The sequence below is a fragment of the Heliconius melpomene genome, chromosome 8 (assembly GCF_056956725.1).
Source record: "Heliconius melpomene rosina isolate 202511_hmr_F chromosome 8, ASM5695672v1, whole genome shotgun sequence".
Taxonomy (NCBI): Eukaryota; Metazoa; Arthropoda; class Insecta; order Lepidoptera; family Nymphalidae; genus Heliconius; species Heliconius melpomene.
This window is the reverse complement of record NC_140396.1, coordinates 9,567,200-9,587,055: the sequence shown is the minus strand read 5'-3', so window position 1 is coordinate 9,587,055 and position 19,856 is coordinate 9,567,200. Positions and strand designations below refer to the sequence as shown.

General features: G+C 33.6%; 2 protein-coding genes across 4 annotated transcripts in view; one reads left to right on the top strand and one right to left on the bottom strand.

Annotated features, from left to right (window-relative positions):
- Positions 1–385: 385 nt before the first annotated feature.
- roh (reduction of Rh1) lies at positions 386–1,622 on the bottom strand. 2 transcript variants are annotated; one of them, XM_085189099.1, is made up of 3 exons: positions 1,474–1,622; positions 1,138–1,312; positions 386–525 (listed from the first exon to the last, which is right to left on the bottom strand). In XM_085189099.1, the coding sequence occupies exons 2-3, from the start codon at positions 1,298–1,300 to the stop codon at positions 458–460; spliced, it is 231 nt and encodes a 76-aa protein (XP_085045225.1). In that variant the 5' UTR covers positions 1,301–1,312; positions 1,474–1,622; the 3' UTR covers positions 386–457. The 2 variants fall into 2 exon arrangements, with proteins under 2 accessions (XP_085045225.1, XP_085045226.1); XM_085189100.1 differs by having other exon boundaries at positions 1,420–1,514.
- Positions 1,623–8,936: 7,314 nt separating this feature from the next.
- Klp98A (kinesin-like protein 98A) overlaps positions 8,937–19,856 on the top strand; it is a 39,158-nt gene continuing 28,238 nt past the window's right edge. For both annotated transcript variants that reach the window (XM_085189598.1, XM_085189597.1), the window contains exons 1-3: positions 8,937–9,114; positions 9,889–9,958; positions 13,644–13,754. In XM_085189598.1, coding sequence (XP_085045724.1) covers positions 9,068–9,114; positions 9,889–9,958; positions 13,644–13,754 — 228 coding nt within the window. In that variant the 5' untranslated portion in view covers positions 8,937–9,067. The remainder of the gene's footprint in view (positions 9,115–9,888; positions 9,959–13,643; positions 13,755–19,856) is intronic.

The following is a 19,856-nucleotide window of genomic DNA, read 5'->3' as shown; positions in this document are numbered from 1 at the left end:
GAAAACATTTGCAAATATTAATTTAATAATCTTGCTGATAGTATTATAGGTTCTATTCCTACTGAAAGCATTTATTTCTTCTTTAATATTTTTATTTCTCTAAGTTCCACCACTTAACACAATGCCTCCAGAATTAGGCAGAAAATGGAGAATGAAAATCTCTTAATTAGGATGAAGTGACTTAACATTCGCTTCTCAGGTTCCCTCTGCCTACTATTTTGTACAGCACAAAGTTAAAAAAAAAATCCCAAAATTTCAAACCACTGACCAGTTTGAGAAAAAACTAGCTCCTCAATGGTCAATGTGATATATTATGACATAAATTTTTACTTGGAGTTATTAGATGCTTATTGTTGGAGATTATATAAAAAAATAAAACAACATATAACTAAGACATGATTTAATTCTTATTATAAATATAACATTTATTAACTGCAGAGCAAAATAAGTTAGAATATTAATGGTGTCCCGCAGCTTCCTTCTTCCTCATTTCAGCCCATTTGCTCACATTCTCAGGGGAGTTAGCTGTAAAATTAATATATTTTTATGAACTGTTTTTTTTATATTTAAGAACTTTATTAATAAGGATAGGTAAATATTTAGAAACAATAAGAATTTGATGTAAGACAGCAGGACTGAAATATGCACCTCTCGGAATTGCAAAGTTAGCATTCCTATAGGAATGCAGAGATATAGGGAGCATTTTCTACAGTGATACAACAAAAAAAAAATGTAAATATCATATAAGAATTTTGATTTATTTCGATAGTTTCCAAGAGAAAGAGTTATGATTCTCTATTCTCCTGCTATGTTTAAATATTTATGTTTCTAAACACTGTGTACAGATGTCTGTAATTATTACACAAAAGTTTTAAACTAATATACACTTAATCTAAAATTGTTAAATGGAAAAAAATCTATTTATTTCCTCATTTTTCTAGTTACCAAAGGAACTTCATAAAAAGTTCATTTAAAGATATATGTTGGATTATAGAAACAGTTACAACTAACGTTTCGTTTAAGTGAGTTAAAACTAGTGGTACTTGATCTCTGACTATCTTTTATGGATAAGGGAAGTTGTGGGATACCTTCACTTCTGGCTACGTTGTCGTCAGAATTACATTAAAAGTTATTTACCCAATTTGTGAATCTTGTAGAACACGGGAGTAGCAACCGCAATTCCGATCATCCAGTAGCGCCAGATCCATTGGTTTTGGACGTAATATTTGAAGGGGAACTGTGCTATCTTGGCACTGAAGGTGTAAGGATATTTCATGGGTCTAGCGGGAGTCTCCGACATCCTGAATGATCACTGTTCAACAGAAAAATTATGTAATAAATTATATTACTTTGTTTAATTTTTTTTTTATTTTCATATATTATAGAATTTATAATATTAAATTTAGAATAGATACGTACATATCTCTTCTATTTAATATACTTTAAATACAAAAATAAGTTAAAAATTCTAACCTTTACTTTGTTCAAGGAATATCGATAAGTCACCACAGATTAAATATAAATTATTTGGCATAGACAGTGTGCTGTCAAAATACAGATTACTTTACAGCTTATTCTACAGTTTATTTATATGTAGGTTAGGAGGAGCTGTGTGTAGCTCGGGCGGTCAACCCAGCCAGGTGACACTCCTGGTTGCCCAGAGGAGGCCCAGCTTAGGCGACCAGCGACTGGAGCTGCAGCTCAGGAGTCAGGAGGAAGAAGAATCGCGTTTGAGACAATTCCACTTCTTTTATAGTCTTTTTCACCTAAATCTACCCATTTTTACACGAGTACGTTAACAGTATTTATATTATATTGCTTATAATGCTTTTATTATATTGTATTTACCAACAGACCGAACCTAACCTGACCTGCACTTAAATATCGTAACTGCGGTGGCGTTAGTATATAAATTTTATTTTTTACTAATTACATAAATTGAGCCTACTGTAACTGTAGTAGTTTTTAAATTCTTTGGTGAATTCTTGCATTTGACAATGTCGGTTCACAATTTTTGGATAGTTTATAAATTTACGAGTAAGAAGACCGTTACATTATAAACTACCGTTATCATACTCTTACGGACGGTGACATTTATATTATACTAGCGGCCCGCCCGCGGCTTCGCCTGCTTGAACTACTTTATTATTGATTTCTGTCTCCATGAGTACCTACGTCCTGTAAGTGACGTCCATGCAAAATTTGAGACTCCTAGCATTTGTAGTAACGAAGTTTCAAACTTTCAACCCCAAAAACCCTTCCGAAGTCGAATATTGCAAATTCCCGTCTTAGCGAGCACCTACGTCCTATAAGTATCTCCTATGGAAAATTTTAGATTCCTAGCACATGTAGTTTCTGAGATTTCATGATGAGTGAGTGACCTTTCGATTTTATATATATAGATATATCTTAATCATAAACGAAGTACAAAAACGCATGTATCATAGCCCATTCAAGAGTGACAATTTTTATTTATTTTTTAATTTTAAAATTATTTTTATTAAATTAGTTGAATATTTAGCTTTTTGATATTTTGATTTGTTTTTTTATTTAAAAACTGTTATTATACAATACTTACTATATAATTAGGTTTCAGAAGTGAAATATCAAAAGAAAACTACACAACACTAATGTTACAAATACAATCTTATTTATTAAAAATCAAAATAACTATAAACTGAAGTTTATATAACTAGAAACTTATATAAAACACCAACAACATTCGAAAACACATATAGGTATTTACTCAGTGTTAATTATAGCAGCTCTTTTAACCAATTCACAATATTTATTAATTAAAACATTTAAATTACTTTATAACTTGCTAATAATTATCTATTAACAACCTAGTAACAAATCACATCGACTACAACACGTGTAACCTCAAGTATATGAGGGCCAAATATGTCTTCCCGCTTAAATTAGTAACTTAATAATAAAATGAAAAGAGCGGGAGCGGAAGACATTGACAGTGACATTGACACATTGCAGTACTATATTTGACAGTTGACATTTGTAGCACAGAAGTCTCCCAACTCGGCCATTCTGACCCTGCGTCGTCCCCGACGTAGCTGATCCAGTTGCCTGATCACATGCTGGTGCATCCCGATTAGCCCCAAAGTCATCAGCGTCGTTTCATGGCTGTATTGATGAAAATTCTACAGTAGTACCATATTCGCTGTCTTCATCATCTAAAATTTTAAGTTTATAAATGTCTAAACATTACAACATAAACGGATAGGCAATCAAAATGTACAGACAAAAGATATAAAAATAAAAAGTTTTGAGAGCTCTCATTTTTAACCCTGTAAAATCTTCATATCCAAGTATGTTCAGTCCGGTGCAGCAAACTCTGGAACCTGTGAACAGAACAGTCAGAAGGCGTCCCCTCTGTCTGCCAGGACCAAACGTCCACATAGACGTCACATGGTCCACAATGACCAAACGTTCACATAGACGTCACATGGTCCACAATGACCAAACGTCCACATAGACGTCACATGGTCCACAATGACCAAACGTTCACATAGTCGTCACATGGTCCACAATGACCAAACGATCACATAGACGTCACATGGTCCACAATGACCAAACGTTCACATAGACGTCACATGGTCCACAATGACCAAACGTCAGCAAGGACCAAATGTCCACCTTGACCAAATATCCACAATGATCAAACATCCACATGGGCGTCACATGGTCCACAAGGACCAAACGTCCACATGAATGTCACATGGTCCACAAGGCCATAATGTCAGCAAGGACCAAACGTCCTTCAGAGCCAAACGCTCTTCACAAAATCTTTCAGGGCCACACACCCGTCAAAATTTCTCAGGCCATATGCCTCATTAGACCAAACGTCTGATACAAGTCAAAGTCAAAACATCCAACCCAACCCCATGTCTGTGCCCAAAGGGACCACACATCCAATTGAACTCAATAAACAAACTGCCACATTACACCAGTATTGTACACTAAGCCCCACCTGGTTGTCAGACAAAAATTAAACAATTAGAAAAAGAATTAATGGAGGAAGAGAAAAAATAAAATGTCAGTCTGTATGTATGTAAACATGTAATGATTTAGAAAGAAATTGTGCTAGACAACAAAGCAAGAATTAGTGCAATACAGTTAAAATAACTTGTCAATGAAAAAGGCAGTACAAATTTCCAGTCACTAATCCCCATGCCATTGTACCATGTTAGAGCTCCTCAAGTGGTTTAACTACCACCACTCAATAATTAATTGCCTCAGTCTTATAGAAGCTCGGCCTAACCTGACCTCTATTTATAATTCAACCAACATGTTCAATTTCTGTTGAAGTAATAAACATATTCGAAATTTTATGGGAAAATCGGTTTTTTTTTTTGTTTGAGTATTAATAGTAACTGAATCCCATCATAACGCATTATCAACACGTCATCAACATATTCTAAAACATGACCACATTCAATATGTGTTTACATAAAATATGACAACATTCAACACATGTTTACATAAAATATTCGTAACCACCATCACCACCAAATTATCCGTGTGTGATCATCAATCAAAGGGAGAAGATAGCATCCTCCGACATTCAACCCTTTCAGTGCCCCACAATCAACACATATACACACTTTGGATTGCACCCTCCAACATACATACTACACTCCTCTCTTCAAGATAGCTGACAATTTCATGTACTTTAAGCTTTTCCCCACCCCATATGGAAGATAAGCATTTTCCCATATTTACCGTTGTTTGCACATTTAATGGCATCGGCGATCGAATAATGTGAAAATTTATTTATTATGTACATAAGAGAATCCAGCTAATACCTTAAATGGTACATTAATGTGTAGTCAAACGCTGAATGTGCTGACAGACAATTCAATACAGACACACACTTCACACTTCAGACCAGGACACTTCAATTCCTAGGCATTGTTTACTCCTCACTAATTAAGTTGTCTGAAATTGTCTCCTATATCATAAACGATAAATTATTATTTACTATAAACATTCTTCTGGTTTCAATTTCCCATTTTAATTTGTTTAAAATAATTCAAACTCTGTAACCTCATAATAGTAATACACAGAAATCTTTTGCTACAATAATCCCTTCCGCTAATTACTTATATAGCTATTAATAGAGGTAAGTCTAAATATTTTATCCTCAGTTATATAAGTAATAGTTGTAAAGTTAGTCTTAGCAAAAATTATTTATGTAGTAATCTTAATGAACTTGATGTAATCGATAATCCTATTTGTGAAACCGAAATTATGTCTATGTATGTTATGGCTTTTAATTCACTTCCTACTATTTGTAAAACAAATTTTATTTTAGGAAATTTACATTTTTGTCAATCACTAGGTAATAACTGATGGGTCTTTATTTATTCAAATCTACTAAATTGCATGTTAATTGTAATAACAATGATTTCAATGTAACTTTATTTGACACTGGAATTTTAACTTTGAAGCTGAATTTATTTACTCAGAATGTTACCTACAACATATGTTACAGATGTAATTAATTAATTATTAATATTTAGTCTCCATATACATTCTACCATTAGGCATGAAAATATTACATTTGGTTTTATTAACATAAAATTTACAATTTTTATATTTACTTGTTATGTAAAATTTATTAGTTCAATTAATCCAACAATTAAATTAAATTCTACTCATTCTGATTTCAATCTTATAGCAGACAATTGTTGCAATTGCACATAAATTAAAAATATTAATAATCCTAATTTGTTTAATTTGATAAATCCTAAGTTATATACAAGGTTTGCACCCTTATCTGCAGCATTGCATCACTTCAATACTATGTATGCATTAATAAGTCATTAGTATAAAACATAGTTAGTCTACCTGAAACTCTCCTAACAGCCACACATTTTCCTATCTCCACTGTGACTCAATTCTATTTGTTTTATGATTGAGACTTTAATTAATATGTTTTAAATTATTACCAAATCTCTTTTTAATTGATTAAATCTTTTTTTTTTTTTAAAACAACTTTAAGCCAAATGTACATAACAGCACACACATTCTACATACAATAACATCAGCATCTATAATAACTAGAACAGGCATGCAAGATCAACACCACAACAACACCTATCAAGTCAGTTCCAAGTGAGAACTCATCAATAGCCAAGGGCACAAAACCATTTCCTGCCAACAAAGTAACAGTGTTACTCACCCTCCAAGTGAGAGCTGATCAATAGCCAAGGAAACAAAACCATTTCCTTCCAACAAAGTAACAGTATTACTCACCCTCCAAGTGAGAGCTCATCAATAGCCAAGGAAACAAAACCATTTCCTTCCAACAAAGTAACAGTATTACTCACCCTCCAAGTGAGAGCTCATCAATAGTCAAGGAAACAAAACCATTTCCTTCCAACAAAGTAACAGTATTACTCACCCTCCAAGTGAGAGCTCATTAATAGTCAAGGAAACAAAACCATTTCCTTCCAACAAAGTAACAGTATTACTCACCCTTCAAGTGAGAGCTCATCAATAGCCAAGGAAACAAAACCATTTCCTTCCAACAAAGTAACAGTATTACTCACTCTCTAAGGTACAGTTTATTGGTTCTCCCTCACACAACAAACATTTCAGAACAAACAAAGGTTACAAGTCATACTGCTACCATTCCTAGGTTTCCTTATCCAATGTTACTCACACCCCCTTCACCAACAATAAAATTGTTCCAATCTAAAAGAATTGTGTAACGGATGCCCAATTATTAAGCTATGAATCTCTTGTCTTTCTTTTTTTTTTTTTAGTCACTATGAATTATGCTCAACTGGCAAGCTCGAAACGCCATATATCAAGAATTTAATTCAATTCACTAAGCCCTATATACATTGACAAGAATCATCTCAAGGCAAACTGGCACCCGTCTCTCCTCTAGCACACTAAGCACAACCGCAGGACTCTTCAGAATCAGCCTGCATAAAACATCAACCACCTATGATCACCAGTAATCACTCACTCACTCATTCAACCATGAACATCACCCTTAAGGCGCCCAGAGTCATATGATAAACATTCTGAATCATTCCAGTTATTAGCACTTCTAACCCTCTCCACCTCCTCACACTATAGCTCAATATTATTGATAACAAAGTCAGTTTGATATAAAATAGTTTTGTATTATTCAACTATTTAAAGATTTTATTGCATCAGAAAGATTACAGGCTAACTTGGTAACCCCTGAAGTACATTGAGAAGGTGATGAGGTATCAGAGGCCATACTTTCAGATAATGCACCTTTGGGAAAAGTATCAAATCTAACAGTTAATCATTTAAATTTGTTTTTAACAAACTAGCATGACAGGTTGAATTATGAGAAGAAATATACTTTTTACCTTTTTCAAGTTTGTCTAATCTCCAAAGAAATGCATTGTAATGCTCACCAGTAGAGGCACTCAGATACCTGGAGACACACAGAGACGCGTCGCGCATTGCAAGCAGAAGCGCGCATACACGTGCGGGGACGCGTCGCTCATCAGTATCAGAGGCGCGCAGACACGCGCGGGAACCGCATCGAGAGCAGTGGCGCGCAGATATGCGCGGGGACCGCATCGCAAGCAGTCTCGCAGACGCATCGCACATTGCGAGCAGAGGGTGTGCAGACGCACACGAAGACGCGCAGGAATGCGTCGCACATCGCGAGCTGAGCGCGTGCAGAGGCACACCAAGACGCGCAGGAAAGCGTCGCGCATCGCGAGCTGAGGTCGTGCAGAGGCACACCAAGACGCTCAGGTAAGCGTCGCGCATCGCGAGCTGAGGGCGTGCAGAGGTACACCAAGACGCTCAGGTAAGCGTCGCGCATCGCGAGCTGAGGGCGTGCAGAGGCACACCAAGACGCTCAGGTAAGCGTCGCGCATCGCGAGCTGAGGGCGTACAGAGGTACACCAAGACGCTCAGGTAAGCGTTGCACATCGCCAGCAGAGGTACAAGAGACGCGCGGGGACGCGTCACTTGTCGTGGGAGCAGAAGCACCTCATAGCGGCACGGCGGCGGCATGAATGTCCTGCAACAGCACCATGAAAGCACCAGCGCGAGCGCTCGAGACACCCTTAGCGCTCGAGTTCCATAACATGGCTTTCAAATGACTTAACCTATCTCGCTAACCGCGACCACGTGTCGTGTCCGGTCGACGTGATTTGTTTTGTGATTTACTTCCAGCATCACCCATATCTAACACTGTATTTCTATATAGGCAATAAATCATTTAAGAAAAAAGAAATGATGAAACTGGTGTTTTATTTGCTTTCACAAAAATAACAAAATTATAAGGTACAAGGATCTGGCCTGATGGGCTTAGATAGGTATCCCACTTCTGAAATTAGGTTTCAGAAGTGAAATATCAAAAGAAAACTACACAACACTAATGTTACAAATACAATCTTATTTATTAAAAATCAAAATAACTATAAACTGAAGTTTATATAACTAGAAACTTATATAAAACACCAACAACATTCGAAAACACATATAGGTATTTACTCAGTGTTAATTATAGCAGCTCTTTTAACCAATTCACAATATTTATTAATTAAAACATTTAAATTACTTTATAACTTGCTAATAATTATCTATTAACAACCTAGTAACAAATCACATCGACTACAACACGTGTAACCTCAAGTATATGAGGGCCAAATATGTCTTCCCGCTTAAATTAGTAACTTAATAATAAAATGAAAAGAGCGGGAGCGGAAGACATTGACAGTGACATTGACACATTGCAGTACTATATTTGACAGTTGACATTTGTAGCACAGAAGTCTCCCAACTATATTATACAAAAGGGGTTTCTAAAGTTTGCCATACGCAACTTAAAAATAAAAAGACGACTATATAATTATATTTATATATTCAATCATTTCGACAATGGCAACACTCACGTCCATTGTTATGAATTGTTGCTGCACGTCTCGTCGACTGTCACTCTGTCAGTGAATCAAATAAAATGTCAATTTGCTTTGTAGTGTCGCATTCGCGTTCGATGTAATTTTATTGAATATAAAACTTATTGATAATATAATGTGTGACAATGGCCTCTGTAAAAGTGGCTGTAAGGGTGCGCCCGTTCAATCAAAGGTAAGGACGTACATTAGTCATCAAAACCTAACAAACGTTAGTTTGCAAAAATGAATTGCAATTCGTATTCTGCTATCCGACTTATTATCATTAGCATAAGCACCAAAAATGTTATATGAGGATGTAATTATGCATGCTATTGGTGCACACTTTACAATTGGGTTGTGATGAAATAGAAGGATTAAAAACTCATTTAAGTTTTTGAAAGTACAAAAAAACAATGATGTCATGAAACGGCAATGACTTTCACGGTTCGGCTGCATTTAGAACACAAACTGTACCTTAACAAAGTATTTAAATGAAAGTTGACGAAAAATGTAAAAAAGTTCTGACCCAAATACTGCCTTCTCTAATTACTTCAATTTTTAGACCGTCCTCTCACCTTTAGACATATTAGAATGCAGTGTTTACAAACAAACTAATTGAATGTTAACATGTTTTTTCTGTGACATATACATAATGGAAATAAATGTAAACATCAAGACAGTGCACTAATTTATCTTGACAATTCTAGTACAGAAACACATACACATTAGAATCTTTAAAATCTTAATTATTTTCATATGAGAATTATCTTTTACCCAATAAGTATAATTATTGTACAATGTATGTATTTCTTTTTACTGCATTATTATCTGATAGTAAGATTACAATTATTTGTTGATATTGATATTAACTGTTTAAGTAAATGTTTTTGAAATTTTAATACATATTTTCAATTTTAATTTAATAAATATTTTTTTATTATATTTTATTTTTTATATTTTGTTACAGAGAGAAGGATATGAACTCCAAGTTAATTGTACAAATGGAAGGGAAGAAAACAAGACTGCTTACTGTAAAAGTAAGTACTGTATATACATGTATTATTTACCACATATATAGCAATTGCAAGTGCAATTAGTCAAATATTTTTTTTGACATGGAAATATGCCATTGAATACTTGTTTAATATTTCTTTTTATATATTCTTAATTCTTGTCAGGAATTTTCTGTTGGAACTACTCTACCTATATAATAACTATTTGTGTAAATTAATAAAAATCATTTCCCTCTTGAGAGACCAAACACCTTGTGCAACATTTAGTTCCACCTGCAAATAAGGGGAATAGTAGGAATTAGATTTGAATGCTAGGATATACCATTGGGTCCTCCCTTTGTAGCTTAATAAAGAACATTATTAGATTGTTTCCTAACATCCTGCACACAGCACGGTAGGCAGAGGGAACCAAGTCCATTTCCCACTCTCCATGTGGGAAATGGAGTATCATAACACTCTGGAGGCAATGCATGTTGAGTGGCGGAACCCTACGCCGCGCTTTGCCTCGACACCAAAGCGAAGAAATGGAAATATAAATTTAAATAAATATTTTATTTCCTTGAGTGGGGATCGAACTCACAACCAGTCATTTATAGTCACACTTTGTACCCCTGCATCACGACTGGCCTCATCCTAAACCTAACATAAAATATAGGATCCACCTGAAAAACTATTTAAATATATACTAAAGTAATTTATTTTCAATTAAATAGCTCAATGTCTAGGTTATGTTCTATAACATCGTAACATTCACCTATTATCAAATTACGATTATATAAACTGTGCCAATGTCATGTGTAGTGTTGAAACAGATGTTCAACAGTGTCTGTGTTTACTACATTTTTACATAATCAAGTCTATGTTTCATCTTTTACAATTTTGGTTACTTTTTAATATCTATACTACCTATATTCTACAAATACTATTATTATTTTGGTTGAACGCGTCTAGATAGGCGAGATCAAATGAAAAATTATTTTTGTGTTGGTTAGTCCATTTATCGCGGAAGGCTATAGAATTTATTATAAATTTATTTTCGTTAAACGCGACAGTTTATCGGTTCGATTCCCATTCGATGAAATGATATATTTAATATTTCGCATTTCTTTGCTCTGCTAACGAGGCAAAACGCGCCGTTGAGTTCCGTTCTTAATGCAACGTTTATTGTTGAATTTTTTAACAACAGATTCTCAGGTTCTCCGTTTACCAGGTACATATAGCGTGCTGCTTATAAAAAACAATAATAAATAAAATATAATCTAATTATTTCTAAATTCACGAATAGTACTGTAGTATTTAACCGTTAACGTGTAAATGTGAATGTTGCTGCAAGATCTCTATTCAAGCAGATATGCTTGCACCAGGAGTGCAGTTTGTTCGGATCATCGATCAAACATGAGGCGGCGTTGGGTTCCGAATCTCTGCCCGAGTTCCGTAAAATATGCAGATCGCGTGTTTCGAAATAAGTTTATTAACAAAATATAAAACTCATTAGCATTCGTTTTATATTTTGTTAATTAGAATGACATTAAAAATGAAAGAAACACCTAAATTGTCTATATTATATTTTTAGTGTTCTTACTAATGAAATTTAGATTTGGCACTTGTAAGCCATCAACGTAATTTATTTTCTTTATTAATCGTTTATTATTATGATTGCTTACGAAGACTAGATAAGATAGTCAATAAAAAAAACGGCGTCATATTTCCTCTGACATCGCAGGGTAAAAGGGAGAACCGAATGACACCCCGCTCTCTACCTTCCGTCCGAATTCGAGACATTGCTTTTTGAGTGGCCGCACTCGCGTCTTGCCAGGGCGGAGAAATGAAAAATATTTACCCCCTGGAAATCGAACCCATAACCATCTCGTTTCCCGTTAACAGACAGTCGATTTCGCACCACTAAAATCTATATTTAATAGAAACGACAAATCCAATCAGAAAAAGGACCATTTAACCCAAAAAGATTGCAGTTCGAACTGACCTAGTGACCTTCCGCTGAGTGTGCATGTCTATGACATCGTCGTTCGTAACGGCCTGTTAGTCATAAACATCATCCTGCTTTCACACGTTTCTATCACAACATATTTTCTATTGTATAACGTATAATATAGCATTTTTATATATGATTTTGTAGAACCTGTAATGAATTAATTTGTAAAAGTTGGTTTGGGTTTTGCCAAAATCTGATATTTATTTTCCCAAATTATTGGAAGGAGAAGAATGTCTGGGGGCCATCGTGGCGCGGGTGCTCAAGGGTTCTATGAACAACGGTTAGGGTTCGATTCCCACACTTTTTACTTACAAATAAGAAACTTGATTACTGTCGAATTCCAAAGCTTATTATGGTGTTGCATGTAGAGCCTCTTAACGTTTTAAATATTTACGTACCACTACTACGGGAACCTGAATACTACTTTATAATTTCCTTATTCTCAAATAGAAATATATTTTTCGTATACATATTCTATTATAATGCTCATATTTTCTATTACAAAGTTCCGGATGTAACATTTTTTTTTCCTTCAGATCTTTGTAATATATACTAGAAGGGTAGGCAGAGAGAAACAGTGAATAGTGTTAAGACACTCCGTCGTCCGCTTTACTTCTTTATGAATCTTTTAATACATTTATACTACGCACATTATACTCGTACTTTTGTACACGTAATAAAGGTATTATTGCAATCATATAGTTAAAACAGTATAAAATGGCGTAGAAACAAAGAACTGGTCGACATACGGAGGTGGCCTCTAGGTATAAACCGCTAATTATGGTGGCGACTGGGGAACAACTCTAAGTGCTTACGACGCGTGTCGTATGTCGTGAAAAAATCAGATTTTTTTATATATTTTTTACTTAAGACGTAAGTCTTTATGACATTATTGTGACATTGATAGAGAAATTTCTAGATTAACTTTGTTTTTTTTTAAAAGGAAAATATTTTTATTTTTCATCATTTTCTTTTGTAATTTATATTATAGCCGCCTTTTGCTTAGACAGGGAAAACAAATGAATATTCTATAATTTATAGCACTTCTTGAGGGACATTTGAACCCACGACCGTAATATATAGCTGCGCCACAATGACGATGATTAATGATTAGTCACTCCGGTATAGTAGTAGACAGTTTCATACTCATACATGATTACAAAGTTAAATATAATCTTCTATTAAATAGACTTTCATTAAAGTATTATATGCTATGTTCACGTAAATCTAGGGCTTATATATGTTTTCTGCTTCATTCTGTATTCCGCACACATGGCAGAGAAGGCAAAAGGAACCTGGGAATGTTAGGGCATTCTGTTTCCAATAAGATACTTGCGTTCGCCACTTTCTGCTGAATTCTGGATGCATTGCGTGTTGAGTAGCGTATCTCAACACCGCACTTTGCCTCGTTACCAGAGCGAAGAAAACATTAAATATTTAATTTAATAAGTCTAAATTATCTGTTTTTTCATCTTAGTGTCAAGTGGGTGACTAAAAATTTCAATTTTATAACTCTATCTCTATTGCCTCTATTTTAGACACGTAAATATTAACCTTAAATGCGATATCAACTCCAAAATTGTTTATTCATTTTATCTATTTTATTCTTAAACGAATGAGCTGTTCCAGTTACGTGTTCCTGTCAACCCACACACTTAGCCAGTACTAATCTAGGTCAATACTAGTATCTAGGATAACGTTTGATATTCTTTACAGAATAGCAAAGAACAAAACGATGGGAGCCGGGAGAAGTACAAGGACTTCACCTTTGACCACTCCTACTGGTCGTACGACGGCAATGACAAACACTACGCGTCTCAAGATCAGGTTAGGGAAATTACTTATTATGTTTTATATTAATAGATGTTTGATATATTATATCAACTTCACGCTGTATCCCGCACACAGCAGGGTAGGCAGAGGGAACCTAGTGTTAAGGCACTCCGTTGCCAACTTTCCTATCGAGATCCTAATTCGAGGCATTGCGTGTTGACTGTATGTTGGTATATATATATCGTTATGTATGTATATTTTAGTTTTTAGTTTTGTTTTAGCTAGAGAAATCAAAGTTAGTGACGTGCTAAGTATCGCCTATTGCTATAACTAGATCTTTCCTACCTACACAATAACAAACAAATATTTAAAAGTTAAAAAATGCTACTCAAGTCTTAAAATAATAACATTTTAAAAATATTTCTATTTATAAAAAGTAATATGTTTACAAATTATGCAAGCGTAGAAAGATAATAATTAAGAAGTTCGCCTTGAAACTAGTAAAATAAAATCCGGACTGTCAATTCGGACGATGTGTGGGATCTATTTATATAATTAAATAAATAAGTATATTGGCTTATAAGCTTTATATTTTTCTTTACTAATTGTCCTGATCAAAGAGGATGGGCGGGTAATATAGTTAAACATTGCTAATATTTATAATATCTTTCACCCAATATCACCCACGGAGTTATGTAATGTCAAATTTTAGTAGATTTAGTATTTATAAATAAATTATATATATAATAAATAGGGGGCACCGCCCCCTGCTCGCTCCACTCACCAACCCCCTTGGCTTGCAATGATAAAATAATAAAAAGAAAATCAAATTAATTATAAATCATTGCTGCTGCGGCAGGAACGACGTCATACTGTAAAAATAAACCAAACCCGGAAAACGTTATATTGTATAGGTTTGGAATTCAGAATAATCACCCGCGATATTGAAACACATTTTTATATAATAGAAAAGATAACTAATATATATTTAGTATTATTTTTAGTTGAACTCTGCCTTTGAAAATATTATCTATCATCGCCACTACTTTCTTATACTGCCCGTTTTTCCTCTGAACTATTCACATTTTATTTAGTACTACGGAGTAATTTAATAGTTAGTATTTTCACGCACATTAACGCATCGTGATTAGGGCTGCGTGACCGTTACGACTAATGTTTTTTTTAAATATAAAACCTCTTGTTTTTTTTAGTCATAACATTTTAATAATAATGTTCTAATTATGGTAAAAATACATTTATAGAGTTCCTTTTGGATGAAAGCCAAAACGATTCTATTACCTACTAAGACTCCCCTGTTTATATGTTAAGAGGCTGTATGTTTATAAACTCTTATAGACAGTTGATATTTTCACAGATGACGTTATCTGAGTATCAGTTAAGCGCTAATTAACGTCTCTGAGTAGAGACTGTAAATGAACTTGTAACGGATAATTGTAATTAAGTTAATGATGGTGTGCTCACTGCTTATAATCCGGATGCAGCATTTTAACATAAAACTGGTGATACAGTACAAATATAACGGTAGCGGCGCTACGTGATCGATGCAAATTAAAATGTTTATTTTTTACTTTACCTACATTCGTATAGTTTAAAAGAAATTTGAAAGCTACTCTCAATCGGCCGGCGACAAGTGGAGGAAATGTCACGATACTATTGTTGATTTAGTTATTTTTTTAACTTTTTTCTCTGTGTCATACTGAGGAATGATCGAGTTTTATGTTGTACTAACAGGGCCTTAAAACGATTAAGACATTTAACGTATGGCCATAGTAACTTGGGGCCAGTCGTGGCGCAGGGACAAAAAAAAAGTGTGACTATAAATGCGTCATGTTGTGGGTTCGATTCCCATTCGGAGAAATGAGTTCCCCACTCAATCCGCAAAGCCCCTAAAATTCGGCGGAAAATGAGGAGCGTAGTGTCTTAACACTAGATTTTCTCCGCCTACCCTGCTCCATATGCGGGATACAGCGTGAAGTTGAAAGATTATTAAACTTATTTGACTTTTAGAATAGTAAAATCTAAATACTATTTTTGTAATTATTCGTAGACTGGTCGTGGCTAGGACTTTGACAATGACTCCATTTATTATTATGAATAGATTTCTATTCTTATCTTTCGAAAACGAAATTTATACTTTCACATATAAATGATACATTTATACATATATGTTTGTTGTTCTTCTAGATTTCGTTTTCTTAACGCTAAATACTATAAAATAAAACCAATTTATTATTTAAATAGCCATGTCAAATGATATGATAAGTCATTAGTTAGGTGAACAAAATGATTGCTTGTGTTGTTTTTAAACGAACTTCTGCCTCGGTGCTAGAGCGAAGAAATGAAAATATTAATAAATAATAATTAACTACTGGGGAATCTGGGGATCGAACTCACAACGGCCTCTAGCTAAATTATATTAGAAAACCTGAAGCCGTGAGAACGTGTACTGATACCTCCTTTTCAAGCGGCCTTGGCGGAAGGTCACGAACAAAATTACCATTGTGTGTAATGTAACTCTGTACCTGGTTATTCAGGACGGAAGTCGATCCGGTGTTTTCAATAAACATATTTTGATTGAATTTTGCTTGTACAGAATCCACTGTATTGATACAATCGTGATGCAGCGGAATGTATTATTGTTTCCGTCGTGGTTATGGGTTCGATGCCTATTTTGGGAATAGGTATTTTTTAATTCATTTCTAAGCTAAGGCTAAGCGGTAATTTCTACCACCTATCAGGCAATATCTTCAATCTTCATACAAATTGTCAGTAAATGGAACTTAGTACCAGTATCTCTATGCCTTGTTGTTGCACATTCGTAACAACACGTCTCGCCTTATCATATCAACATCTTCAGTAAGTGGAGCAATTTGCGGACTCTACCTCAAATGGACACTCCCAAAACAAGACTTTATCTATTATTTATCTAATCGGTCTGATAAAATATCGAGAGAAAGCCAATATCTAGATATAATATAAATTTCTTTTTATTAGACCTATGTATAGGATATATTTGAAGTCAACGGCGGTCAATTGCTTAAGCCTTAGAATGACATCCTAAATTTTTTATTTTTGCTTATTTGTATTTCATCCTAATGTACGGTATTATGACAGACAATTTTTCTAACTCTTATATAATATGTCGCACAGAAACGTTGTACCCCCATAGTCAAGATAAATCACGTCCATCTCATACATTTTAGTTTAGTAATAATAACGAAAACAGTAAAGGCTTCTTTCTTGTCTTTCATAATTCAAGCGGAAATTTTATACAGTTGTTCCAAAGGTGGAAAAATCTACGTACATCTTTTTAAATTGTTATTTGATTATCTGTTCAAATTACGATTTTTAAATATGTCGCCATAAACCCAATTGAGACTTAAGTAGAATAGGCCTAAAAAACTTTTTTTTCTAACTAAAGTGAAAACAATGTTCAGGGCAACGACAATATAAGCCTGTTAAAAGGACACATCTCTTAAATTTAATATTCATAGGTTATATATCTTTGATTTCCCATATAAATAACACGGGAATATAAATATTTTAAATTTTATTGCGTTGTAACGAATAGTTATATTCTTAAAACCAATATATAATTAAAAACTGCCTCTTTAACAGGCTTATTTGTTTTGTGTCCTGAACAATATTTTCAATATAGCTAGGAAAAAAAATTAACCCAATTTTTTTTTTAAACCACCCTATTATTTAGTAATGGACAACATATTATTAACTTCCGGTTTTAGATAATCAACTATGATTATGGGATGGACCCCATTCTATATGATTGTGATATATTATATTGGGATTTATAAGATCTATAAATCCATTTAAACATTTTAGGGACATTAGAAACACTTGCTTATTGTGTATCTCTTTACCCATATCCTTATTATTTTACAAAGTAAATTTTTAATATAAGATGACATCACTCCACTGACAGTTTCAATTGTTTTAAAATAAAATAGTTAAATATACCTAACAATAAAAATATTCATAAAAATAAACATTGCAATATTTTCTTATCTTTATTTGTGTTCGTGGATTTTTACAAGTTCCTTTGCAATACGATGTCTCCATGTTCTTCATTTATGAACGTTTTAAAGTAATATAAACGTGTTTCGTGTTCTAATAAACGAATCGTTAAACTGGCATCATTTGGTACTTGTTGTATAATGTGTGGATTTTCGCATTGCTATATTGTAGAGCTGCATATTCTTGAATATTATTTTTCAAACTTCCTGCAAGGTTAAGAAGAGGGAACCTACTGTTCCTCACGCGTTGTCCATTTTTTGAGATTGCGAGTAGAGTGGCTGGCTCAACGCCGTTCTTGTTACCGGAGTAGAGTGGAAATGAAAGCATTTTATTCCTCGAAGTGGAAATGTTACTTATTTACTTACTTATTACGCTTACAATAAAGTTAATAATTAAGTTAAAAGAACTGACTGCATAGGTCTAAAATGAAGTCACTAAAAAGAAAAAATAAGCCCTATGTTTTAATTATTTTTTTTAAAAGTAATTCTAAACATTTTGATATGTATATTAATATTATAGTTACTTTCATAATTGACATTAAAGTAATAGTAACTTTCTGTTAGAAGAAATTATACTTACACCCGCTAACGGGTGTCGGCGTTACTCAAAGAGATAAATGCCATAAGGCTTGGGCCTCGAGTTATATTTGTGGTAATTATACTATATGTTTATGTTAATAGATTGGTAGGTATATTTGAATATTCTATTGGGTAGATAGAAACTATCCGGTAGTTTTTAAAATAAATGTTTTTTTTTAGAAAGTAACGGGTCCCGCTATTGTAAAATTTTTATATGTTTCCGAAAATATTTACCTTACGTTAGCATGGACAATTTAAAATACATTAAAACTTTAAAGCGCTTGTTATTTGTGTATAAAATATTTATAAACATCAACATTATTATGGCGGATTTGGATTTGGCTGATCTAATAAATAGTATACGATAAAATTCCACTCGCAAGCAATGCAACAAGCATTGTCATTGTCTCATTCCACCAGATCACAGGTAAATGCAAAGTTCTAATGTCTTAAAGACAAATAGATAATGCAGTTTAATTTAAAATCTTTTTTGTAGAATATTGATTAAAAATAATGAAACTTATCAGTGTAGGCCAATAAATAATATTTCTTATTGTACATCGTCCGTATCATGTACAGACCTACAGAATATATTTTAATTTTTACTAGCAGGCAGCAGCAGGGATTCGATATTGGGAAATAGATAATCATCGCTTTTACAATTATATCTTCAGGTTGATAATGAAGAGCCTACATATTACAGTATCGACACAATAAACGTTGAAGCGTTAAATAAAAAAATATTGCTTGAACAAAAAAACCTAAATCCCACTATAATCTTATTTAAATTTGATTTACAGATATGACAATAATATCTACATTATACATAGAAATAATATTACTATCATTATTGCACATAATTTTGTTGCTCTTATAGACAACGTCTATTTTATATCAATTCTATGTAATTTATCATTGTTGCTAATAACAGCATCATTGTTCTCTAGCTGCTTATCATTATTCTCGTGAGTTGTCATTGTTAGTAACAATATAATTCTAGCGAAGTCCTATTTTTTAACAGAAATAGGGGTTGTTCACGAGTGCCAATTCGATAAACACGCGTTATCATGACTCATTATTTATCTGAAAGATACATTTCAGCTTTACACTGAAGTTTAATTGAGTAAAGTTAAAGTAGAACTAGAAGGTACGTTTACCTACTTCAATCCTTTGTGTCGATATTTTTTTCTTGAAGCGTTTTTCAAATTCCTATTAGATAGAATTTATTTAATTTTTTTTAATATTGTATCCATTTTTTCAAAACGTAGTGTCATTGCTGTAGAGATAAGAGTAGAAATATTTTAGAAAAATTAGGACTATATTTTTTCAGTCTTTAATAGAGACCTGTTTGATGTTACAAGTAATTAAGATATTCATCTAATTAATATGAATCAATATTTTTATTAGGTATCTATCGTAACTGCGGCTTAATTATTATAAATTATTATCATTCTACAACTAAAAAAATAAAATGCTGTCATTTAGAGAGAAGAAGAAACTCGACATTCTTTTTTCCATCGGAGCT

Bases quoted from the DNA above. Each gene is read 5' to 3' on its own strand.
- roh (XM_085189099.1), bottom strand. From the start codon at position 1,300: ATGTCGGAGACTCCCGCTAGACCCATGAAATATCCTTACACCTTCAGT. The intron at 526-1,137 runs GTAAATAACTTT...TTAATTTTACAG, and splicing joins CTACAAGATTCACAAATTGG to CTAACTCCCCTGAGAATGTG.